This window comes from Tursiops truncatus, chromosome 15 (genome assembly GCF_011762595.2).
Source record: "Tursiops truncatus isolate mTurTru1 chromosome 15, mTurTru1.mat.Y, whole genome shotgun sequence".
Lineage (NCBI taxonomy): Eukaryota > Metazoa > Chordata > Mammalia > Artiodactyla > Delphinidae > Tursiops > Tursiops truncatus.
Genome location: NC_047048.1, coordinates 39,961,499 through 39,988,627, shown reverse-complemented (window position 1 = coordinate 39,988,627; position 27,129 = coordinate 39,961,499). Strand labels below are relative to the sequence as shown.

Genomic DNA, 27,129 nt, shown 5'->3' with positions numbered 1-27,129 from the left:
GCCACGCTGGCCCCTGGCAAGCAGCCTCCACAGCAGAACACGCATGGCTGTTGACTCAATGAATCAGACCGTTCTGTGGACCTTCATGGCCCTTCTTCGCCCACCTCCTATTATCACTGAATAACTGAATGTGCAGTGTTGCCTGTGGAGAGGTTAGAAGGCCTTAAGGATGAGGGAGACGGCCCCTCCCCTCCCCCCCTCCACTTCCCTTCTTACAACCACAAGGTTGCAGAGTCCAGTTCATGGTTCTGCTCCAGAGGGAAGTGAGAGGGGACATTAGGGACGACTGGCCCTGTCGATAACTAACCTCCCCTGGCCAACCGAAGCTCTTACTAATTTGCCAGACATCACAAAAGTCTCTTTGAAAGTGGAACTAAAATAAGTATCTAAGAAAAGTGACCAAAATCCTACAAGGCAGTTCCTGGGGAGAAATGTACCCAACATATTAACATTTGTGTGGCAAGTGTGTCACACGTGTATGTGTAATCTATATGCATACATGTCTATCTGCATGGTGTGTACGTGTGTGTGCATGTATAGTCAAGGACATAGCTACACACGGAAACACGGATGAATCTCAAAAAACCGTGTGCTGCTTACGAAGCCTTACATCAAAGAGCACATAGTGTATGATTCGTGTATAGAAAGTTGTAGAACAGGCACAAACGCATCTATGGTAATAGAACTCAGAAGAGTGCTTGTGTTGGGGTGGGCTGGGCTGGGGATTTCCTGAAAAGGGACATGAGGAAACTTCCTGGAATGATGGTATGTCTTATATCTTGGTGGAAGCTGGGCACGGGAGTTTGCATATGTCATCACTCACTGGTGGTACACTTAAGGCTTGTAAACTTCACTGTGTATAAATGTTACCCAAAAAGAGGGGTAAATAAATCATAAACTCTACTTAATGACACACGTGCTAAACCTATGTGAGACGGCGTGTATCTATTTCTGCAAATTACTTCAAAATTCACTAAAATAGGATGGCTTCATGGATGGATACAGGGGTGGAGAAATGAATAAACATGATAAAGACAGTAGAGTGAAATGCAAATTATAGAACTTAGGTGCTGAGTCTGTGGGTGTTCGCTGTAAAATTCTTTCAATTTCTCTGTATGTTTGCAAATTTTCATAATAAAATGCTGGAGTGACGGAAAAAACTACCTAAAGGCAAGATTCTTGAGACTGGATGGGGAGAGAGAGGATGCAAAATTTCAACAACAGATGACACTGTGGCGTTGAAAAGACAATAATTCTAGATTCGTAACAGCTACTGCTGAGAGACTGTGTACACTTGGGAACCGCTAAGCAGATCCACCAGGCACCACATTATTTGTCCTGGGCCCCATGAAAGGAAACATCCTTCTGTGAGCCACAAACACACAATGATTCCTGCAAAGAGGCCAAGGTTCTGCGTGAAACTAGTGTCAATGATAAAAAACACCTGGCAGAAGGATGGATCCTGCTGTGTTACATCTTTCCTTTCTTTAAATTCAGTATTAAATTATAATTTAACTTAATGAATTGATCTAGTATTTGTGGTTAAATGGTGCAGGCAGTAGGGAAACTTTATGTTTGTGGAATATGGAAGGACAGTCGCCCATGGGACACAGATCACCTTGTTTTGGATGAGCTGACTTAAGGCTTGTCCAAAGGGCAAACCCACCATGGTGAAAGGGGAGAGAAATGAACACAGAACAAGCCCAGCTGATTTCCCACCTTCTCACCGCCCTTTATTTCTTCTTCCTCTATCCGCTGATATCACTCTGCACACCCAACCTTGCATACTCAGTCTTAAGACCCAAATTCCCATCACTGGTGACTTTTCTATGGATTTTCCCAGGGCAGTCAACAAGATTACAGAATAAGTGGAGTTCCCATTCCCCAAGAAAGGTGCCCTGGGACGCAGAGGCTGATGCCAACAGGCTGTTCATGTGCCCAACACGTATGCTTTAAAAATTAAGAATATTTTTACTTTCCACCTAGGTATTACACTATTAGTACAGGCCAGATTGACTTTACTCTCCTCCTGGAGGAGACGTGTCCATGCCCTAATCAGTGCCTGAGTAATAATCACATCCTCCTATGCATGACTAACTGAGTCCCTGTGTGTGGGACCCCTGAGCCCATGGTGGGTGCTCCAGAAATGGGCATCCGTTCACAGTTGGGTATTTGCTTTGTGCTAAGCTCTTCACACACTTTATTCCATTGACTCTCCGTGGCAACCCTTTCTGTTTGTGCCATGAATTATCCCCACTTCGCAGGGGAGGAAACCCAGGCTTGGAGAAGTTAAATGACTGGTCCAGGGCCCCACAGCCCATGGATGTCAAAGCAGGACTCCTCTCCGGGTCTGTAGGACCCTGGACCACATCCCTAACTCCACCCAGAGGTACTTGATGCTTACAGAACGTGGGTATCCCTTACATTCCGGTTCTCACAATGACGCTGAGGCAGGGTGGGTACTCTGAGTGCCTATTTAGTGACCTTAGACCCTCTTCCCATGCTCCTGCCAGCGTGGCCTGACCCACTGGTCTGCAGCCTGTTCTCCTCCCTTCCTCAGCCCAGCGTCCCCGACCCCAGTGGCATGAGCCCTGAGATCCCGCTGCAGGCTCAGGGCTGAGGTGCAAGGTCTTGGCCGGGATGGACAAGCCACTGGGCTGGGCTCACATCCACTTCGTTCTGAGTAAGCTTCTAAAAAAGGCTGCTAATCTTTAATTCAGGGATTTTATTGTTCTGTGATAGAAATTTCAGCCACACTAATGGTTTCACACTATATCAGGAACCTCAGAAGCGCCAGTATGATAACCCAGACGTGGACTCATTTAACCTTCCTCTCCAAGGTGGGAAGGGAACCTTGTCATCCCAGGCCAGTCCCGGGGGATGCAAACTGGTGGGTGGCCATGGGAGCCCCCAGGTGGAGGAAGAAACAGGCTACTGCCTGATGCCCAAGTGTGCAGTCAGTGGGAACCGTACTCAGCAGGTTAACTCGAACACAGCCTCCCCCATCCCTTGGCCACGCTGCCGGTTGTTCCTGGGAGCTTGTTTAAAAAGTCTGAGGCCTGGGAGGCTGCTGGGAGCCTCTGGGGAGAGAGGCTGGGCCCTCCCCGGGCCACCTCCTACCCCAAAGCTCCCAGAGGCCATCCCAGGCCTGAGGGTATCCAGATCTGGATGGGAGGGCCGCAGGGAGAGGCAGTCTGTGCCCTGAGGCCCTGCCCTCAGGCCCATGGTTGCCTGTGGGTCAGCCCTACCCCTGGGTCAGCCCCTGCTAAGGAGGGAGGGAGCTGGGGAGGCTCCGGGTGAGGAAGGCAAGGTCAGAGCCACTTAAGGACCAGGCAGAGACATTCCCTCCTGACGCTCATAGACACACATTTTATTTTATTTTATTTCTTTTGAATTTTATTTTATTTATTTTTTATACAGCAGGTTCTTATTAGTTATCTATTTTATACATATTAGTGTATATATGTCAATCCCAATCTCCCACTTAATCACACCACCACCACCACCCCTCCACTTTCCCCCCTTGGTGTCCATACATTCGTTCTCTACATCCGTCTAGTTCTGCCTTGCAAACCGGTTCATCTGTACCATTTTTCTAGATTCCACATATATGCATTAATATACAATATTTGTTTTTCTCTTTCTGACTTACTTCACTCTGTATGACAGTCTCTAGGTCCATCCACATCTCTACAAATGACCCAGTTTCATTCCTTTTTATGGCAGAGTAATATTTCATTGTATATATGTACCACATCTTCTTTATCCATTCATCTGTTGATGGGCATTTAGGTTGCTTCCATGACCTGGCTATTGTAAATAGTACTGCGATGAACATTGGGGTGCATGTGTCTTTTTGAATTATGGTTTTCTCTGGGTATATGCCCAGTGGTGGGATTGCTGGGTCATATGGTAATTCTATTTTTAGTTTTTTAAGGAACCTCCATACTGTTTTCCATAGTGGTTGTATCAATTTACATTCCCACCAACAGTGCAAGAGGGTTCCCTTTTCTCCACACTCTCTCCAGCATTTGTTGTTTGTAGATTTTCTGATGATGCCCATTCTAACTGGTGTGAGGTGATACCTCATTGTAGTTTTGATTTGCATTTCTCTAATAATTAGTGATGTTGAGCAGCTTTTCATGTGCCTCTTGCCCATCTGTATGTCTTCTTTGGAAAAATGTCTATTTAGGTGTTCTGCCCATTTTTGGATCGGGTTGTTTGCTTTCTTAATATTGAGCTGCATGAGCTGTTTATATATTTTGGAGATTAATCCTTTGTCCGTTGATTCATTTGCAAACATATATTCCCATTCTGAGGGTTGTCTTTTCATCTTGTTTATAGTTCCTTTGCTTTCCAACGCTTTTAAGTTTCATTAGGTCCCATTTAGTTATTTTTGTTTTTATTTCCATTACTCTAGGAGGTGGGTCAAAGAGTGATTTATGTCAAAGAGCATTCTTCCTATGTTTTCCTCTAAGAGTTTTATAGTGTCTGGTCTTACATTTATGTCTTTAATCCATTTGGAGTTTATCTTTATGTATAGTGTTAGGGAGTTCTCTAACTTCATTCTTTTACATGTAGCTGTCCAGTTTTCCCAGAACCACTTATTGAAGAGACTGTGTTTTCTCCATTGTATATCCTTGTCTCCTTTGTCATAGATTAGTTGACCATAGGTGCGTGGGTTTATCTCTGGGCGTTCTATCCTGTTCCATTGATCTATATTTCCGTTTTTGTGCCAGTACCATATTGTCTTGATTACTGTAGTTTTATAGTATAGTCTGAAGTCAGGGTGTGACTCCTCCAGTTCCACTATTTTCCCTGAAGGGTGCTTTGGCTATTCTTTTGTGTCTCCATACAAATTTTAAGATTTTTTCTTCTAGTTCTGTAAAAAATGTCATTGGTAATTTGAAAGGGATTGCACTGAATCTGTAGATTGCTTTGGGTAGTATAGTCATTTTCACAATATTGATTCTTCCAATCCAAGAACATGGTATATCTCTCCATCTGTTTGTGTCATCTTTGATTTCTTTCAACAGTGTCTTAAAGTTTTCTGAGTACAGGTCTTTTACCTCCTTAGGTAGGTTTATTCCTAGGTATTTTATTCTTTTTTTTGCAATGGTGAATGGGATTTTTCCTTAATTTCTCTTTCTGATCTTCTGTCGTTAGTGTATAGGCATGCAAGAGATTTCTGTGCATTAATTTTGTATCCTGAAACTTTACCAAATTCACTGATTAGTTCTAGTAGTTTTCTGGTGACATCTTTAGGATTCTCTATATATAGTATCATGTCATCTGCAAACAGTGACAGTTTTACTTCTTCTTTTCCAATTTGTATTCCTTCTATTTTTCTTCTCTGATTGCCGTGGCTAGGACTTCCAAAACTATGTTGAATAATAGTGGTAGGAGTGGACATCCTTGTCTTGCTCCAGATCTTAGAGGAAATGCTTTCCGTTTTCACCATTGAGAATGATGTTTGCTGTGGGTTTGTTGTATATGGCCTTTATTCTGCTGAGGTAGGTTCCCCCTGTGCCCACTTTCTGGAGAGTTTTTATCATAAATGGGTGTTGAATTTTGTCAAAAGCTTTTTCTGCATCTATTGAGATGATCATATGGCTTTTATTCTTCAATTTGTTAATATGGTGTATCACACTGATTGATTTGCACATACTGAAGAATCCTTGCTTCCCTGGATGTATGATCCTTTTACTGTGCTGTTGGATTCTGTTTGCTAGTATTTTGTTGAGTTTTTCATCTATATTCATCAGTGATATAGGTCTGTAATTTTCTTTTTTTATAGTATCTCTGTCTGGTTTTGGTATCAGGATGACGGTGGCCTCGTAGAATGAGTTTGGGAGTGTTCCTTCCTCTGCAATTTTTTGGAAGAGTTTGAGAAGGACGGGTGTTAGCTCTTCTGTAAATGTTTGATAGAATTCACCTGTGAAGCCATCTGGTCCTGAACTTCTGTTTGTTGGAAGATTTTTAATCACAGTTTCAATTTCATTACTTGCGATGGTCTGTTCATATTTTCTATTTCTTCCTGGTTCAGTCTTGGAAGGTTATACCTTTCTAAGAATTTGTCAGTTTCTTCCAGGTTGTCCATTTTATTGGCATACAGTTGCTTGTAGTAGTCTCTTAGGATGCTTTGTATTTCTGCAGTGTCCGTTGTAACTTCTCCTTTTTCATTTCTAATTTTATGGATTTGAGTCCTCTCCCTCTTTTTCTTGATGAGCCTGGCTAAAGGTTTATCAATTTTGTTAATCTTCTCAAAGAACCAGGTTTTAGTATTATTGATCTGTGCTATTGTTTTCTTTGTTTCTATTTCATTTATTTCTGCTCTGATCTTTATGATTTCTTTCTTTCTACTAACTTTGGGTTTTGTTTGTTCTTCTTTCTCTAGTTCCTTTAGGTGTAAGGTTAGATTGTTTCTTTGAGATTTTTCTTGTTTCTTGAGGTAGGATTGTGTTGCTATAAACTTCTCTCTTAGAACACACATTTTAAAACACTGCCAAGTAAACCTCCACCCTGGTGTTTCTCAGGGGAAGATCTCTTAGAAAACCCAGGGACCCCCGAGATGGAGTCTCCTAATAAATGACTATCCGTGTGACTCACGAGAACTGCTGAACGGGTGAGGAGCCCCCACAAGACAGGCCTGGCGCCTTAAATGCGGCAGACACCCTCCGTCTGTTTGTTTGTTTGTTAGTTTGTTTGTTTGTTGAGGGGCAGGAGGAGATGAGGCCCAGCTCCCTTCCCCTCGGCCAGACTCCCAGGGCCGGCTAACCAGAGCTGTCCAGGGCATGCAGGGGGCCTCAGGCCGTGCTCTCAGCCTCAGCTGCACCCTGGCATCCCTGGCAGCTTTCCAACCACTGGTGCCGGGCTCCCAGTCCCAGAGACTCGGGTTTCCTTGGCCTGGGGTGGGGCCTGGACTGAAGTCTCCTCGGGGTCCCTCACGACGCAGTGCACACGCCACGCCACAGGAGCCTAGGAAATCCGGATGGCCGGGCCCCCTCCCCAGAGGTGCTGACCTGCAGGGCTCAGGTGGCGCCCGGGAAGGGGCATTTCTGACAAGCTCCCAGGGCTGCTGCTGGCACTGGTCTGCCCCACCGTGAGAACCGCTGCCCTCAGGCAGCTGAGAGCACTCAGGTGAGGACAGAGTGGTGCCCTCCTGGGGACCCCCAGACGCAGATGTGACTTCAGGCTGACTCCGCTCACAAAAAGGCGAGGGGACACAGCCCAGCCTTGGGGCAAGAGGTCAGAAAAGGCAGGAAATGCAAATGCTGGTCCTCGCTCTGCTGCCAGCCAGAGGTGGACCCTAGAGACGCCCCTTCACGCCTCTAGACCTCGGTCCTGGCATCATCAGTGAAACGAGATTACCTGTGGAACAAGATAAATTCCAAATGCATAATTCAAGGAAAGAGCCCCCAGTCACCCCAGGCATGGTGCTGCTGCAGAAGCAGTTCAGGAGTGGGGACCAGGCAAGAATGAACCCCAGAGGGCTGGAGACGCACCCAGGGCCACATGTGCTCCTTGGCCACAGAGGAAGAAGTGGCCATTGCTGCCACAGACCACAAGGGTGCAGCCGAGGAGAGCTGTGGGGCCAGGAGCTGGCTGGTGCTTGAGCCGACCCCACGGGGGGTGTCCCCAGCACCCCCCATTCCATTGCCTGTGGCCTCCACACACAGGTGTGCTCACTGTCACCACGTGCTCACCTGCGGCCGACCCTGCACAAATGCGTCACCCTCTGACCCAAAGGGAAGCAATTCCAAGGTGCAAGGAAGATTGGACAGGTGGTCTGGACACCCCCGACACTCTGGAACAAGGGGTTAGTCCAGACCAGGGGTTTTCAAGCATTTTTAGAGGATGAACATCCATTCTTCTCTTAAACAAGACCCCCAAGGATCCTTCTGGTAACAAAAATGACGGAGCCACGATTCATTAAGCACCTACTAGGACTGAGGTTTTGCTGTTTTACAAAACTTACGTCACTTCATGCGCGGGCATCTTAATCTGCATTTTACAGATGGCGGAAATGAGGTTCAAAGAATTTAGGAAACTCACCTGGCATCACATAGGTCGAAAGTGACAAAACTGAGATTTAGGATTTACTCTGGAACCCAAGCTCTTTCCACATCATCGCCAATGACTTCACGCATTCTCAAACACTCACTGTTTTTCCTAGGCTCCTTGCATTTACAAAGAAAAGATGCAATTTGCAAACAGACACAACTGGGACAATTTCTACCTGACTTGTGATCCTCTCAAGGTGAAAAGAGAATCGAATTGTGTCACCTGACCAGGTGAGAATCATGAAGCTTAAACCAAGAGCTAGGCCAGCCTCAGAAGATGGAAGTTTGGGTTACGATTTCTCTATACAGGGGGTATACTGCTTTTGAAATAAGATAGGCATAAAGGAGAATTGAGACGTTAGTTTTTTCAATAAGAAACAAGTCTGGGGGAAAAAACTGCTTTCTCTTCTTCCAGGGCACTGGGCTAAAATCCATGTGCCAGGCTCCCTTACAGTTAGAAATGGTCATGGACTGAGTCGTGACCAATGGAATGTGAGCGGGAGGGAGGGTCTGGTCCATAAAACTCAGCTATGCACAGCCCTCCTGGTTCTTTCCCCTTAAAGCAGAGAAGTGTGAGGACAGGGAGCCTCAAAATGGAAGGTTCCAGAGTCCATGGACCACCTCTAGCAACAAGGCCACCCACAGACCAGAACTTCACATGAGAAAGAAAGAAACTTCTTTCATATTACCCCAAGGTCTACAGGACTTATTTGTTACAGCAGCTACGACAACCTAATCCAGTAAAGAATGTGACACAGATTAAAAAGCAGATCTCAACGAGTTTCTAAGATGTTCCGCTTAAGAATGTCAACAGCAATTATTTGAATCATTATGAAAATTACAACTGCAGAGAGAAGTTAGCGAAAGTTATATGAGCTAGTACAATAAAGTAAACACTTTAAAACTTAAAAAAAAAAATCTTCGTTGTTTCCTGGGTTCAAACCCAGGGATAAAACACGGAGGTGACTGAAAATTGTCATTCCTAATATTCTGGAAATATTTGGTTAAATCAAATATAGTATTAAAATTAACTTCACCTATTTCTTTTCAAGTATTTAATGTAGCTACTAGGAATTTTAAAATTACATCTGTAGCTTGCATTATATTTCTACAGGACTGTGTTCCTCTAGATCATGCAAAGGTTATATTTTCTAGATGATTATTTTGACATGCATTGATTATCCACAGGGGACAGTTGGGGGTCACTTATGCACTCTGGGTCTCATTTTTTTCATGCAAAAGGTGAGCGATTTGGACCTTTAGTGCTCTGTAGATTGGTCATGCCCAGCCCCGTGGTATTAAACCAGCTGACCCTGATGTTATGGTTTAAACTCGAGAACAGCAGGATCCCAACCCTGCCTTTGTTGACAACCTGGACCTGGACCAGCCTGCGCGTGCTTGCCACTCCGAGCCTGGCCTCCAGGCTCTGTTCATGGTCCACACCTACCCTTGGACTCACCCCGTATTGCTTCTCTCATCCCCACCTCTGACTTTCCTCCTCTAGGACGCTCACATGTGACTCTTAGATTGTGTGGTTTCTGGCCACTCCGGTAAACAACCACCTGATTCAGTAAACATTCCTGCACAGCCCTGTGGGGCGAGTGCCCACCAGCCTCTCTGTCCTGCAGCAAAGGCTCAGGGTGGCTTCCCCACCCCCAGAGACCTCAAACCCTACAAGCCAGGCAGAGGGAGAGAGCCGAGCACTTTATCAGAAGCAAACGAAAACAGAAACAGACTTACAGATCTCGAAAACAAACTTATGGTTACCAAAGGGGAAACATGGGGGAGGGATAAATCAGGGGTATGGGGTTAACATACACACACTACTAAATATAAAATAGACAACCAAAAAGGATCTACTCTATAGCACAGGGAACTATACTCAATATTCTGTGATAACCTATATGAGAAAAGAATCTGAAAAAGAATGAATGTATGTATAAGTGAATCACTTTGCTGTACACCTGAAACTAACACAATGTTGTAAATCAACTATACTCGAATAAAATTTAAAAAAAAAGAAAGAAAGAAAATACAGTGATCTCAGAGCGAAGCCCACGCCAAAGGCTATCATTTTAAATAGCTTCCTTCTTCCCAAGTTTCTTTGAAAGAGGCACTCTGAGGAAAAGATCATTTCCTTAAAATATCAAAGAACTAAAAACCAAAAGATGATAGTTTTTTTTCTGAAAACAGACTGAAAAGTGTAGAAAGAAAATTCTGCAAAGTGTACCAATAAATATTCCCAAGAATCCATCTCTGCTACAGTTGTGTACCACTCTCAATATTACATTTAGCTAACTTAATTTTCCATGGATCGAATTTATTCAAAGTTGAGTTTCTCATAATAGGTCATCTGAGTAAACAGTTTCAAATGTTATTTGCCAAAAGACAATGTTTCCAGGCTTGAGATGAAATCGCAGTGTCAGGCTAAGAAAACAACCTTAAAAATTCACAGAGGGCTGGAACGATGGCAGAAAAATTAGAGCCTGGAACTCAGTCTTTTTCATACGGATCTAGAGGAAAAACTTACAAAGTTTCACCAAAACCATGTCTTGGAAGAGGCAAGGGAAGAATGCCATTTAAAAAACAAAATCCAAAAAAACCCAACATGTCTTTTTTTTTTTTTTAAACATCTTTATTGGAGTATAATTGCTTTACAATGGTGTGTTAGCTTATGCTTTATAAACAAAGTGAATCAGTTATACATATACATATGTCCCCATATCTCCTCCCTCTTGCATCTCCCTCCCTCCCATCCTCCCTATGCCACCCCTCTAGGTGGTCACAAAGCACCGAGCTGATCTCCCTGTGCTATGCGGCTGCTTCCCACTAGCTATCTATTTTACATTTGGTAGTGTATACATGTCCATGCCACTCTCTCACTTTGTCACAGCTTACCCTTCCCCCTCCCCGTGTCCTCAAGTCCATTCTCTACGTCTGTGTCTTTATTCCTGTCCTGCCCCTAGGTTCTTCAGAACCATCTATTTATTTTTATTCCATAGATATGTGTTAGCATACGGTATTTGTTTTTCTCTTTCTGACTTACTTCATTCTGTATGACAGACTCTAGGTCCATCCACCTCACTACAAATTTCGTTTCTTTTTATGGTTGAGTAATGGAACCCTCTTGCACTGTTGGTGGGAATGTAAATTGATACAGCCACTATGGAGAACAGTACGGAGGTTCCTTCAAAAACTGAAAATAGAACTACCATACCACCCAGCAATCCCACTACTGGGCATATACCCTGAGAAAACCATAATTCAAAAAGAGTCATGTACCACAGCGTTCATCGCAGCTCTATTTACAACAGTCAGGACATGGAAGCAACCTAAGTGTCCATCAACAGATGAACGGATAGAGAAGCTGTGGCACATATATACAACGGAATATCATTCAGCCAACACGTCTTTAAAGTGGCAGCTGTCATATGAAGAGTGAGCCATCTCAAGGTTGCCACACCCACCAAAGACAGAACTGGCTCCTGGTTATCAAAGAGAGGGAGAGGGAGATGGGGAGGGGGAGGGGAGAAGGAGATGGAGGGGAAGGGGGAGGGGGAGGGAGATGGACAGCGAGAGGAAAATGGATGGGGGAGAAGGATAAAACGAGGCTGACAGTAGGACATGGGATTCTGGGAACGCAAAGAAGTAATTTACCAAGGGAAGTGGAGCTGGGCATCTCGGGGGTGGAAGATTTTGTGAATTCCTATTCTTGAAATCGCCTGAAACGATTGCAGTTGTGCAACGGAAGGGACAGATGGGATAAAACAGTCCCAGGTCTGTTTCCCAGGTGAGGAAATGAATGTCTGCGAAGCAAGCCAGCCCCATCCCCCAACCGTTCTCAGGACCAGAACACAGGCCACCCCATCGCCAGCCTCCGAATCAACCTCACTCACACCCACAGCATCTCCAGCCAGGGGTTCCGAGAACACAGCCTGAGAAGCCCTGTGACGTCAGAACAGCACTAGGCATGCTTTACAACCAGAGCCAAAGTAACTCCCATCTGTGACCCTGACACTGTTGCCCCCACGGCCAGCCTGGCCCCCAAACGCTCGGGTCCCCGTGTAAACGCTCAGCCTTCGGCACAGACGGAGCCCTGACACCATCCCTGTGAGCACGCCCCGCTCGGCGACACCGTCACCAAAAGGAAAGAGGCTGTCCCGATGGTTCGCCTCCCAGCCCCACACCGGAGCCTCTGGGAGCAGAACCCCACGCCGTCCCAGCACGGGTAACACCCACCACGGACGGGGCGCTCTGGCCTCTTCAGGGCAGCTGGGCAACGTTTTGTGGCTGGGCCTTGGCTCCCACCAGCTTGGTCCCCTCATCCTCCAGTGGGTTAGGGGTAGAGAAGATGAATCCCATTCCGTTTCAACTCAAAATCAGGATCTTCTGAGTGTGCTCAACTTTCTTCATAAAAGATCTGTTCAGTCAAGGGTAAGAAGCAGACTTCTGACAGCTTTCTGGAAAGAGCACCGAGGCAACTGGGTGACAAGGTTTTGATGACGTTCTCTTTTTTTTTGGCCTCATTGCGAGGCATGTGGGATCTTAGCTCCCCCAACCAGGGATCGAACCCACACCCTCTGCACTGGAAGGCGGAGTCTTAACCACTGGACCACCGGGGACATCCCGATGACCTGATGACGTTCTTATAGAAACAGAGGGCTCCTCAGAGGCACTGAGCTCAACAACACGGGGAGATCTTCTGTTACAAGATGGTGCTTGAGCCGCTCCACCCAGCGGGCCACTGCTCGGGCCTGGGCCGCCTGAGGACTGACCCAGACAGGCCACATCTGCCCATCCCCGAGAGGAGGGGCTGGAGAATGTATTTAGTTCCTTGATGCTCATGTGATGCAGGGACGGGTGCCCCCAGCAGACAGTGGGAAATTCGGGAGTGAGGTGCCACTGTGGACCCTCCATCCGCAGCACCAAGCTGGGTACACACCCCTGATGACGTCACTCCCAACCCTCACAGCAGCTGCGTAAGGTCAGAATGATCATCTCCATCTCACAGAGAAGCACACAAAGGCTCAAAGAGTCTGACTATCTTGCCCTCAGCTTCTCAGCCAAGATTCAAACCCAGGTGAGTGCGACCCCAAGACCCAGGTAAGAGACGGGCTCTCGGATTTACATATCCACTGTATGTCCTCAAGATGTTTGCAACTGAGCTGGAAAGACAGGAGATACGTTCAAAGACAAATGGACATTCTAGACCAGCCTGTCCGATGGACCTTTCTGCGATGGCGGAAATGTTCTATGTCCTGTGCTGTCCAGGAACCACACACAGCCACCGGCTAATTTGATGTGTGGCTAGGGCAACGGAGAATCTGAATTTTTAATTGTATTTCATTTAAATTAATTTGAACTTAAGGGGCCGCTGAATGTCCATATCGGACAGCGTAGTTAGAGATACTTTCTACCAAAAACATTCAGAAAACAGAACGGTCATAGCAGGCTTCATGCAGGACAGAGGCTCCAGGCAGGCCCTTGATGTGCTAGGATTTGAACAGGACCCTTGTCTCAGGCATGATCATCTTCCCTGTAGAATCTGGTTTGGAGTCAAGGACCCCAGAAATCAAGGCCAGTGCCCGTGGTCGTGGTCCACAGATGAGGAAAGCAAGGACGCTCCTCCCGCGTCCTTGTTCTTCTTGGAACTACCTTACGCGGCAGCACGAGGAACTCTCGTTCGCCCCCCCGCCACTGTCCTCCTGGAGGCTTTCCTCTCCTCTTTGCCCTGTGCCCTCCCTGCCAACACCAGCAGGTGCTGGGCTCGAGCTCTCTTTAGAAACCTGGACATCTTCTGTTCTACTTGTGGGCTGAGTCATTGCTCTCCTGCGATGGCTTTCACGTGCTTTATTCTCTTACACCTGTCACTCTGAGAATGGCATGTCTTGAAACAGTAAACAGCACCACTCACAGAGAGACAGCTCCACCAGCCCAACACACAGTCCCAACTACAGGAAACAGAAGCCCTCCATCACCACTGGCCCTGCGCAGTGCTGGACCCAATCCCGAGAGCGGGGCACTGTATCTGTCTGACTCCATTCTTTCCCATACGAAGGTACACCCAAGGCGACGGCTGGGCCCCCTAGTACTGAATCTCCTGTCTCTGACATCCCAGTCACCGCCTGCCTACTAGTTGCAGAGATGTTGACAACTCTTCGGCTGTAAGACCAGATCAGCAAACAGGGTTCCCGGCACAGCCATGATCTGCCCTTCAGGCCAGGCCCCTGCATGCCCAGCTCTCAGAAGACAGGTGGCTCCGTCTGCACAGTGGGACACTTGAAACCTCTGTCCCCAGTTTTCATTTCTAGCTCACGCAGCTGCCACACGCTTTACTCACTTCCAAGAGTATCCCTTCCAAGCATTAATAACAGCCGCAGGAACCTTACGTTCTCTAGCTTAAGGGACAGAGATCATGTAGGGCTGTAGGTTGCTTTTTGGCCGGGAGGGGGTCATCTCTTTTTAGTTCTTCCAGCTGTGGGAAAGGGAACCTCTATCTACCTTCCCAAAAAAGCGCAGACACACAATTTCACCTTCTGTACTCTGAGGACTAAGGTTCTTTGGGCTGCAATGAAGATGGTGTATGTCCTTCTAAGATGACACTCAAAACGAGGCCAGCCTTTGCATGTGGGATCACTGTGTGGTCGAGCTCACCACACACTTGAGACCCAAGACCCCACCAGCCAGGGAAGGAAGACCCCCCCCCCCCAAGATCTGAGAACTCCATGTCAGGGTTGACAAAGTGGCCACAGGCCTGGTACATCCCACAGCTCGCGAGCTAAGAATGGTTTTTAAATTTTTAAAGGATTATTAAAATCTTTTAAAATATACTATAGACGCAGTAACGAGTCTGCAAAGCCGAAAATACTGCTGTCTGGCCCTTCCCGGGACAAGGTTGCTGACCCCTGGTCTAAATGAGCAGGACCTCCGCCGTCCAGAGGGTACCTGCCGTTTCCTGAGCTGAGTCCTCAACATTCCAGGTCCTCTTCATCCCCCCTATGTTAGTTTTCCCTTTAAGTTCAGAAACAGATATCAAATGTTCTGAGGAAAGGCACAATAGCTATCAAACATAACAGCTGATAAACAAACGTTCACTTCTTCCAAGGAGCTCAACATCACAGGTGAGGATCTGGTTCAACACCTGTGCCTTGACTGTGACAGAAACAAGGCTCCGATTAACAACCAGCCAGAGACGATTCCAGGCATCAAAGCGAAGATGCCACAGAACGTCCTCCCCCATCCTGCTGCTGACTCAGGGATCCTCTGGGTAGCCCCAGCATCCACATTTGATAACGGTATTTTGACGCACCTTCTCCCCCACTGTCCGAGGGAAAGAAAACAGAGGCAGAAACACACTTGAATTGTCCCCTGGGATCTTGCCTTTGAGTTTCTTAGACACCTGCCCCTAAATATCCTCAGAGTCTCTCTGGATTAGAACTCAAAGGAGAAACACAGCATCCAGCTCTTCCTGGGCTTCCACCAGAGAGAACGGCGGCCCGGCCCGCAGCGCAAAGCCCCCAGCGCAGCCACCGTCTTACCTGGTTCAGTGCAGTTCTTGCTGCTCCGCGGCCCTGCATCTTCTGAAGTCAGCGAGTCATTCACCTGCATTAACTTCCTGCCCACGGTCCACTGTCTGTCTTGCCCGATGAGGTCCATGAAGTCAAGGTCTGGGGAGAAAAAGGTCACAGCCACGCATCACTAACAGCTGGGTGTCACCTGTCCCCAGGCTGGGTGCCCAGCGCCTTCAGCCATCGGCACTCAGTCCGGCCAACACCCCTTAGACCTCTCACCACCGTCGCTCACCATCCTGCCCCCACCTCCCAAGGGCTTCCTCGGCTCCTGGATCCTATTGGCTCCCACAGCAGCAGCCCTCAGCCAATGGCTGGGAGGGGGCGGTGCATAAACACCTCACGCTCCAGTGGGATGACTCTGAAGTGTGTGTTCTACCCTGGAATCCAGTTTTCCCCACTGGGATGACTCTCCAGGTGTCTACAAGGTGACTCTCTTGATAAAACACACTTTATTGGCCGCTGTCCTTTCCTGTCTTAATTCCCTGCACCCAATAACATGCTGAGAAATGTTGAACAACCAACTCTCCAGGGGAAAAAGTCCTGGTCTTGTATCCACTGGACAACTTCCATGGTGTGAATATTCCCATCATGGCCAATTTCGAGCTACCAACGTGATCTCACTGAACGTGGACTTGGGAAAAAAGGGCACGGTTGGGTCCGCTAAGTCAGGGTGACTGGCACCTACACACCAGCATCTACTCCTTGACCAGTACTTCCCTGAACCGCCTCCCAAATACACCACCTGCCACTGAGCACCTGCTCAGGATCTGCTTCTCGGGGTCACCCAGGCTAAGACACCACAACAACACGCCCAGAGCCTGGGCCAGTGAATCCCACATAACAAGATTTCAGTAAACACGAGATGAGAGCGTGAACAAGGGGAAAGTCGATCACTGAATGCGTGACTAGGGCTGAGGTCTCCGGCTGAGATGCCCATGGGGATGGACGTGCCAGGAGAAAGAACAGAGACGGAAGGGCCTGTCGGGGGAGAATATGGTGGCTTCTGCTTAGGACGTGTTGGACCTGAAGTGTCTGTGGACCATCCACAGGGCAGCGTGCTGCCCGGGTAATGTGGGTGCAGACACCGCAGGGCGGACAGCTAAGCTACACGGAACATCAGGAGAATCGTAAGCAAACAGGGAAGAGTACGGCATGTGTACGGATGCAGTTTACTAAAGAGAAGGGAATGGAAGAAGAAACCATGGGAAACTCAGCATTCCTTCAGAGCAGGTAGAGTCAAAGCATTCAGCAAAAGATCATGAAAGGAAGGAAATGAGCAAGGGAAGTGGTGTCACAGAAGGTAAGCAGAAAGAGAATTTCAAAAAGGAAAAAGTGGCCGATGGCCTTGACTGCCATGGACCAATCATGTAAGACAAATGCAAAGACACAACAGAGCGGGACCTCAGAGGGTCACTGGGATGTGGAAACACCAAGCACAGATGGCTCTTTCTAGTGGCTTGGAACCCAAGAAAGATGTGACATGAGGCTTTGGCTACCTCTCGAGTGTCCAGAGTTGCTGTGGTCAGAAAATGGATCTAAGAACAAGACAAGGTTCTAATTCATGGGCCCAGCGGCCTTTGCAAAAGGCCAGAGGGTGCGCCCCACCGAGCCACACCAGCACAGTGTTCTGAATTGGTCAATGAAGAGCTGAAGGTCATCATACCCTTTCCTCAATTTCCATGGGGATTTTAGTTTCCTAAATGATACCACTTTCATTTTATAATTGGAACTTCATGACAATGCTCAGGAAAGAAAGAGGGAGCCTGGGCACTGTCTCTCTGTCCACTGCTGTCTCTCTGACACCTAATCACTGCTGGCTCAGAGGAGGTACTCAGTAAGTATGTGTCAGAGTAACCATTCCCACTTTGTGGATGGATAAAGTAAAACTCATGGAAGTTTCTGGAAATCACAGTGCTTGTAGGCATCTCACCTAAAGCCAACAGGACACACAGTAACATCCGTAGCTCACAAACTGAGGTCTTCCTCAGTCAAATGGAACCTGCTCCACATGTAAAATCATCAAGTAGCTAATTACAACTTTTACACATTAGCTAGGACAGCCCCTAGGTTTATTCTCAAAAAAATGTAGAACGTGGGGCCCAACTAGAACAAGCAATAACTTAAGACTCTGAAATACAGAAACCTGCATGATGGCCAGATATAGCCATAATTGTGAGGACAATCCCAAAGACATTTCAAGGTCAAAGCAAGGCATCTGTGTACTCCTGTTCACCTGAATGGTTAATTCTTAGGATTAAGAACAGCGACAAGCAGAGGAAAAAAATTGCAAAAAACTCATAAACAAGGAATAAGGTCAGTTGCCTTAAAATTCAACAGGCAGACCTAAAATGTGAATATTACACCATATTACCATAAAGGATCTAAGAGTGTGGAGAAGGACACCCCGTTTGTCTCAGGTTGGGTTTCCACAGAAGCAGCCCCTGAGGACAAGGATTTGAACACAGGTGGTTTACATGGTGGGGTGATCTCAGGAAGCACCCGTGGTGGGACAGGGCCAGGGAGCCAGCCCGTGGAGGTGTGTTTCAAGTTTCAAGTTGCTAAAATGGGCGAACTAGCACTTGACCCCTCTGGAAATCTCTGTGGGGCCAGTGGAGACATGCAACTCAGACACCCAAGGGGTGAGGGAGCTGGGGTATTTATCCACCTGCTCTTGGTCTGCCATGGGTTGAATGTAGGCTGTTCCCAGGGGACATTAATTCCCTGGCACTTCCAACCAAAGTGGGCTCTGGTACCCAGCAAAAGGCCTTAGATAATGAGACGCAGGTGCTGAAAGTTGGACGGTGCCCATGTGCACTGAAGACATGAGAACAAAGTGATGCGGGCAGGATGCCGATGGCATCTTCCAGCCTACATTAGACCAACATATTGGCCGTTCTGCTCTTCTTGTAATCTGGGGTAAAGAAAAGTGCTCTGTGGTGCTGCAATCCTAACATTCAGGAAGATCCCAATGTGCATTGTTTGTATAGTGGTGAGCATAGCTGCCTTCCAGGAAGATTCCAAAAATCTGCAAAGAAGCAAAAGCATCCCTTCCAGTGACTTGCAAAGTTTCTGCTTAGGCCAAATTTCCATGGTTCTGTAATTCTGAGAGAAAAGCTGATACCAATTAAGAGATATAAAAATAAAGCCAGCTACTGTAGCAGAAAATTAGAGGATTTTTTTACATGATGATTCAATAGCTTCAGCAATCAGAGACTATTAAGGCAGCGCCTCTGGATTCTAAAACCTACAAACTTTTATCTCAAAAAAATATATATGACCACTGACCACTGATATACAGATGTGGAGACCAGAGTCTGAGAAAATGAGAATGATGAAAGCAAAGCACTGCGTTCACTTACTTCCCACTGAGAACCGTGTGACGATATTACACCCCATTCTCTTTGTCCTCACAAAACTGCTGGTGAGGGACTTCCCTGGTGGTGCAGTGGTTAAGAATCCACCTGCCAATGCAGGGGACACAGGTTCGAGCCCTGGTCCAGGAAGATCCCACATGCTGCGGAGCAACTAAGCCCGTGCGCCACAACTACTGAGCCTGTGCTCTAAAGACCGTGAGCCACAACTACTGAGCCTGCATGCCACAACTACTGAGACCCATGCGCCTAAAGCCGGTGCTCCGCAATAGAAGCCACCGCAATGAGAAGCCCGAGCACTGCAACGAAGAGTAGCCCCCACTCGCCGCAACTAGAGAAAGCCCGTGCAAAGCAATGAAGACCCAACGCAGACCCAAAAAAAAAAAAAAAAAAAGTCAAAAGAAAAAAACAAAACTGCTGGTAAGGTAGGAAAGGGCAGTTGGTTCTTGGGTCAACTTACCTTTGGAGTAAATAAGTCAGAGTAGAAGTGATCTGCCTAAACTCGGAACCCACCCATGGCCACAGCCACTGCCAATTAATAATCATCATGACAGCCTTTTATTGAGTGTCATGACAGCCATTTATTGAATGTCTATTATGTGCGAAGAACTTGCCACTCTTCTCCATGTTTCATCTTAACATCTTATTCTGAACTATTAACTACACTTGCAAATAAGGAAACCGAAGCACAAAAGAGGTTAAAAGACTTGCCCAAGGTCACACAGCAAGCAAAGAGGCGCAGAATGGGGATCTGACCAGGATCTGACCAGGTTTAGTGACCCCAAAACCCACATTCTTGGTAGATCCCTGCAGAGGATGAAATCCATCTGGCCATATTACTCAGCTATAGCAAGACAGATCCACTATGCAGCCTGCACCTTATACGAGGTGAGAGGTGGAGACAGTCTCACTGGACCTACTTCCCCCAGAAACTATTAGGAACAGTGGCACGTCAGGAGCGTCACCCCGTGAAAGCATCACACACACAAAAGAAAACAGTCCTGAAACCCCACTGGATGCAGGACGCTCAGCTGAGCGTGGATTTCTCAGAGACGCAGCTGGCCCCTTGGTCCCAACATGGAGGCTTACAGTCTTGGATTTAGGGAGGAGTGGGTGGGCAGTGGGGAAGGCAGAGTGGATTGGGGGAGGCGCCCGCTGCTCTCCCCTCATCACCCCCGGCTTCCCTGGACTTCTTGGCTCTGCAGGAGATGCTCCTCGAAGCTACACTTGAGCAATGTCAACAAAAGCCCTTGGCCCCCATCCACCGTGTGCCTGGCTCCGCCTGCCAGGCCCTGGAAGTGGCGAGCTGGCCTAATTAGTCAGGGAGCGGGTGGGGGCGGTGAAGAGGGAGGCAGCGGGCTCACATGTCACATGTCACCAGCTCCGAGCAGGGCGGCAGGGGTGGGCCGTGGAGATAGCGCGGGGTGCCTGCTGGAGGGGAAGAGGCTCTCAACTTGATACTCAAGCACACGCGCTAAGGAAGGAGAGAGTGTGAGGCTGGGAGCCAAGTTTCCATTACAGAGCTGTGCCCTCGTCCTCTCCTGCTCTCTCCCTCCCTCCCTCTCTCTCTCTCTCTCTCTGTCTCCCTGTCCCCTTCCGCCTCTCCATGACCAGGGCTTGGAAAGCCCAAGGCTTTCTGACCCCAAGAATGGATTTCGTTCGGTGCCCCATGTCCCAGCTTCACCCTAAGACTAACATGCTTTCTCCCATGTGCACCCTCGTCCCACATAGGGTCCCAGGCCCAGCGGAGAGGTGGAGCTGCCACCCTCTGAGGAGGGAAGGACCCCGTTCAGATGAGGGTCTGCAGACAGGCAGGTTTGCTGCAGCAGCATCAGAACTGTGCCCCTGCCCGTGTGCCCGCAGCCGTCCTGCACCTTCTCACTCCGCGCTCCCCCCAGAGTTTCGTCCATTTCACTGATGGGGTAAAGCAGCGAGCTGGGACTCAAGCCCAGATCTGACTCCAAAGCCCAGCTGTGCGCGTCCCACCTCGTCCCAGAGCTCAGGAGCCCAGGGGAAGTGGCCCCCTGGGGCCAGCAGGCCCCCTTGAAGGGTCATGTTAGCTCTCCCCTCCCCCAGATCTGGAACACAGCATTTCTTCTTGAAAACTGGGATGGAGAGAACCACCCAGAGGATCAGGGCAGCAGGTGAGGAAACTGAGTCTTGCAGAGCCTAATGCAACCCTGAGGACAGAAGGTCCAGAAAACTCAGTGAACAGAACACGTGACAGAGCCCATGGCGGCAGGACCGGCTGCAGCCCTCAGGCCGGCGCAGGCTCAGAGTGCGCAGCAGGGCTATAAATACCCCACCCGGCAGTTTACACAGCTGTCCCCACTCTGGGCGCCCCGGGTCTTCACCCCGGGGTCAGAGGGCGGGTTTGCATCAGCCTGCAGCCCTGAGACCGCCTTCTGCAGACTCTCCAGCAAACGTGTGGGGCGCAGCTGCCCCTCCAGCGCCCTCTCCCTACGGCCACCATCCTGACCCCCCGCCCGCCGAGGTTCTCACCCTCTGTGGGTGAGCGGAGGAGGAGGGCAGGGCTGGCTCTTGCCTGTGCATCTTCACACGGATTCTCCAGCTGGAGGAAAAGTGTGGCTCTGAGTGGTTCTGGGTCCTTGGAAAGGAGCACAGGCTGTGGAGAGGCTGCGAGCTCTCCAAACCCGCCAGGAGAGGAAGAAGCCGGAGGCTGAACGTCCTGGGCACTGGGTCCCTCCACAGCCTCAAAGCTTCCAGAAAGACAGAGGAGGGCAGATCCAGAGAACTCGAAGCTGCGGGGAGGCCACAGACTCCAGGTAAACCTCTCCCCTCTCTGCATCTTCACGCCCTGCCCAGCGGGTCCCCCATCTCCTGCCCTCCGGCTGCGCCACGGCAATCACAAGCCGCAGCTCTCAGGCTGCACTTAAACCGCATCCCAGTATCGAGGCGCCGCACCTCCACTCAAGACGAAAACCCTCTGGAAGGCTGAGGTTCCTCGGTCCCTCTAATGGGAAGAGGGAACAGTAACCCCTGGCCACCTGCACACAGATATGGGCCCTTCCACCCATGTCCGCCCTCTGCAGGGCTCCTGCACAGAGCGCAAGGTCAGCAGCAGCAAAAGCATCTCCTGGGGGCTGGTGAGAAATGCAGCGCCCAGCCGCGGAGCAGGACTCTGCACGGAGCACAGTGGAGTCTGAGCTGCTGCTCCCAGGCCCCAGGAAACAGCTTCAAGTGTTATTTGCCAAAAGACGATGTTTCTAAGCACAAGAGGCAGAGAGAGGCTGCAGGGCGTAGGCAGAAGGTCCCTGCCCAGCACTGCTGGGGTCCCGATGGCGAACGGGAGCAGGCTGCCGGGGCTCTGGGTCACGCTGTGGACCAAGTGCTGTCCAGTCGTGTCCTGCATCCGAGGGGGCCGGTCCCATGACCCGTCCCCCGACGGGAGGGAATGGGCAGCCCAAGAAGTCCTGACTGCTGCTGTGCCTCCCCTTCCCTCCTGACACCAACCCTCACAGCCCAGGCCACACACCCTCCCCGGGACACAGAGGCCGGCAGAGCCCATGACAGAGTAGCCTTGGGAACAAGGGCAGCCCAAAGCACCCAGCCCAAAGGCGAGAGTCCGAACTGGCCCCGGATGCAGTTTCTGCCATGGCTGTCGGGCAAAACAAAGCAGGTCTGGTTGTGAGACTTGGAGGCCAAGGTAGGGGAGCCCAGAGAGACCCCGGCCGCTCCCAGGCAGAACCCCTTCCTCCACTCAGCCTTCCTGACCTTCCAGGATGTCCCTTCAGCACAAGGCCCCAGAGCTACTTCTCCTTCAGAGCTTGCATCACAGATGGACGCATCACTGACTGTCTCTGCTGCTCCCCCCGCCCTGCGACCCCGACCTGTCCCAGGCTCCAGGAGACTCAGGCTGTCTGGGCTTTTCTCCTCCCTGTGCCCCTCCCCCCGACCCCCGCCTGAAACCCGGTGGGTGTCCAACAGCCACAATGGCACAGCGCTTGCCTCAAGGTGGGGCTGGGGAGTCATTGCCCAATTCCCAGGAAAGACCCCTATGTCTTCCCTCAGGGGTCATGCCCCTTGATTTGAGGCTAAGTTTAAATGACAGGTCTGGGAATTTTAGTGGCAAACCTAAAACAGAACCCAAGTGCTCGGGGTTCCCGGACAAAACTGTTTGCGTTATATAGTCTTGCTATTCAAAGTGTGGCCCCTGGACCAGCCACATCAGCCTTCCCTGGGAGCTTGTTAGAAATGTGGCATCAGACCCCCCGCGTGAGACTCTGCATTTAAACAGATGACTTGTGTGCACAGTAGGGTCCAGGCAGCTCTGCAGCCCATTGCTGGGCTGGGTGTTTCTTTTCCCATTTGTTCAGACATCGGTCGCTGAGCACCTTCAAGTTCCCAGGACAGCGCTCTGCTTGATCTCTCCACCTCGAAGTTCCGTCCTCAGGGAGCGGGAAGGCCCCTTGCTGAGCACAAGCCCCTGCAGGAGGCGTGCTCCGGCATCCATGGAGCTGGCTGGCCGCCCTGAGACGCTTCCTCCTGCATCTGCCTCGAAAAGCGAGAGAAGACCAGGTCCCAGCAGCCAGGTTTCAGAGCTTCCTCTTTTCCAAACAGCTCCATCTTTCTTCACTGCTCTACTAACTAAAGCAAATGGGTGTGTTCCAAGGACCCTGGGGACTGGGCTTCTGGTCTCAGGACTTCGCCATCTTGGGCATCTGGTGACTTGGGATTCTAGGGCCAGATCTGTCCCTAGCTGTGGGCTGTTGGGAAGTTGAATCACTTTAACTCAGTTGCTGCATCTGAAAACTGAAGGGCTTGAATAATCTGACCACTAAAGTCCTTGAGCTTGGATTTTTTAAAAACTCTCCGGGAGAGTTGTGTACCCCAGGAGGCTGGGCTATATGACTTACTGAAGAGTGGGAAGAAAATGAGAACCCCCACGTCTGTATCACGTGCCAATCTTATTACATATTTAATATTTATAATGCAGGCTGACAGTAGCACCACCACTGAGCCCCTGTGCCAGCATGTCCCATAATTAATGTAATAGAAGGGCACTGTCACCCACGGTAGGCGAGGGGCGTGAAGGCACAGCGCAGGGTGGATGTGGGGCCCTCCTGGCTCACTTGCTCTCAGAGTGTCCGGCATAGGGCCCTTTACGTGTACTCAGTGGAGCAGATTCACAGATATTATTTGAGACAGTAAAATCTTTACAACACTATGTTGAAATGAGATGGGGGCAGGATCATGCAATCTTTTTCTACCATACGGATGTTCACCGACTATCTTTTGGCAAAGAATTCTTTTAAACTGTTTGAACTTAAAGTTTTAAGTTCAAAAAAATTCTTTGAACTTAAAGATGAATTACACATTTCTCTCTCACAATAAGACAACTGCTGCAAAGATGCCCACCTTTTCCGAGAAGACATTGTGGCCACCAGCTAAGGGTGCACCTCGCAGGTATATTCAGAACACACACACACACCCTTCAAGGTGACATTTTAACAACCAGGTGAAAAAGCACCTACTTCCCTAAAGAAATTTGTTTTATGGAGAGAACATTTTGAAAACAAATATCAAGAAATTGTGTTACCCTCCAAAATTGACAGAAATCAGCATCTAAAGCAATCATAGTTTCCACCTTAAAACGTGGAAGCAGAAGTACGTCACCTGATGAAAAACATTCCACACACAAAGAGTTTCAATGAGTTCTGAATCCATTTGTTAAAAATATGTAAATTCAACACCTTCTGAAAAGTAGCATGATTAATGGATTGAAACCAGGAAAAATGCGAAGACGTGAACGAAAGTTTTTGCATAATTGGTGGGTGAAACTGAAAAATTAATGTCCTGATTTAGTAGGTACGTCTATGATGCTTTTCTTCCATTTGCATCTATGTATCTTGGTGAATTATCTATTTCAGTTAGGACAGCCATTAAATGTCAATATTGAACTGAACCTTAAATGAAAATAAACAGACTTCCAACTGGCTGTTCCTCAAAATGTGGAACTAATATTTTCAAAAATGATCTAAATATATTCAATCATGTTGTCCTCAATAAAACAGTACTCACAGACCGTAACAATATTAATAATTATAATACTCCAGTAAAATTGAAATGTTTTGCTCTATTAATAAAACCTTTATTTTCTTCCTCTTAACTTTATGTTTCTTGATATATAAAAGCCAGGGGTGGGCCTGTGAGCCATGGCCACTGAGCCTGCGCGTCTGGAGCCTGTGCTCCGCAACGGGAGAGGCCACAACAGTGAGAGGCCCCGCGTATCGCAAATAAAAAAAAAAGTCAGGGGTAGATCCAGGTTTTGTAGGGCCTGAAGCTTATGTAATGTTGAGGTCCCTCTTTTCTTTTATTATTTTTTTAATTTTTTTTAAATTTTTTGTCTGGCCACACACCTTGTGGGATCTTAGTTCCCCGACCAGGAATTGAACCTGGGCCCTGGGCAGTGAGAGCACGGATCCCTAACCATTGGACCACCAGGGAATTCCCTCTTTTAAACAGAAAAATACAAAGTTAGATACAAGGCATAAGTATGTGTATACATAATATATATTACAGTATTAATTATGCACAATTTCTAAATCAATATCCATTCTCCAATAGTTTAGAGATAGCAGCTTCAGATGACACATGCTGTTCCAACACCTGTATACGTTTCTTATTTCTTCCATTAGACTGTAAGCTGCCTGATGACACCCATTTTTTTTTATTGGCCCCCAGTACTTGCATAGAGGAGGGATTCAATAAATTTCCATCACGGAATTAAATTAATTTTTTAAGCTAAACTGGAGTGTGGTGCCTGCACCCCTCCCTGCCGACACCCCTTCTCCCCTAATTTGAATCAACCTCGGAATTTCCTTGGGGAACGACCCCTCCCCCATACCCTGTCTTCCTGGTCTGAGTGGAGCATCTCTCACTCATTCACTAAGGGCCTGGCCAATCAAAGCCCCACATCCTGCAGGTCATGATGACTGGTTCCCAGGTGTGCCTGCAACCGAGACAAGCCAATCAAAACAGAGCTCCCAGGAGAGAGCCTAGCCCACTCTCTCCCAGTGAGCTTGAAACTGGAAGGAGGGCATGGAGGCTGGGAGTCCAGGAATGCAGCCAGCACGCAAAGGTGAGCAGAGCCAAACCCAGAGCTTTCTTTTCTCTGCAAGGGGTTCAAGTACAGGCTGCAAGGAGTGAAGGTTGGCCCCTGATGGTGGAGATACAGAGTCTGTGCAACACCCCCCCCAAACACCCAGAGGCCGGCCCAGGCAAACAAGGGAAACCCTCAACTGTCACTGTGAAATTGTAGTAATGATTTAGATTGCAATGCGGCATTTGCCACATTGGGAGGCGTCCTGGTTTGTGTTTCCTGAAAGCCAAGTCCAAAACAAAGACTTGAGCGCAAGTAGTTTATTCTGAAGAGGATCCCAGGAGGAAGGAGTCAGGGCAGGTGGAAAGCAAGATGGGGAAAGGGAAACAGGAGCTATAAGGGAAGTTATAAATGGAGGATGTATATGATGGCTGCTGCCATGGCAACTGGGGCACGATCCCACTGGAAGCTCGGAGGCGCACCGAAGATTCCTCCCAAAATTGTCCTCCAGCAGGATGAGGGCTGTGGCTCTCATCACGCCCTGACTGAGGGTAGCCCCAGGAGCATGAACTCTCCCAAACCCCAGGCTGCACTTTTGGGTGGGCCACATCAGCTCCCACCTACCGGGAACACCCCGAGCCGGAGAGACACGTGGCCCAGGCTTGAGGTGGCACCGTCACTGCAGCAGAGTCTGAACCCACACTGCCCTGCCTGCTGCAGCTGCGGCTTGAACCCGAAGGGGGATGGAGGGGGTGTCTCGAGGGACACCCAGTGATGCCAGCTACCGAAGGTAACCTTGGCCTCATCTTGGAAACAGTCTCTCTTGAAGCAAGTGGGAAGATGTGGTTGGTCCAGGGCCACGCGTAGATTTCCTAATGATGTTTTCCTTTCCTCCCTCTTCTCTCACCACGGAACTTGACGCCAGAACTAAAATATTCTCTGGACGCTTCCCAATGAGAGCACAGGACTAGAGAGGGGACAGGCAGCGTGGGTTTCTTTTAGGTGGAGAGTCACTTGGTTCTCACATTTTCCTACTCTTCAGCCCACTGCTTGCAGCTTTC

General features: G+C 48.7%; 1 protein-coding gene across 8 annotated transcripts in view; it reads right to left on the bottom strand.

The window, feature by feature from the left end:
* SLC24A3 (solute carrier family 24 member 3) overlaps positions 1-27,129 on the bottom strand; it is a 460,451-nt gene that overhangs the window by 379,262 nt on the left and 54,060 nt on the right. For all 8 annotated transcript variants that reach the window (XM_033840346.2, XM_073792619.1, XM_073792622.1 and 5 more), the window contains exon 2: positions 15,602-15,730. In XM_033840346.2, coding sequence (XP_033696237.1) covers positions 15,602-15,730 — 129 coding nt within the window. The remainder of the gene's footprint in view (positions 1-15,601; positions 15,731-27,129) is intronic.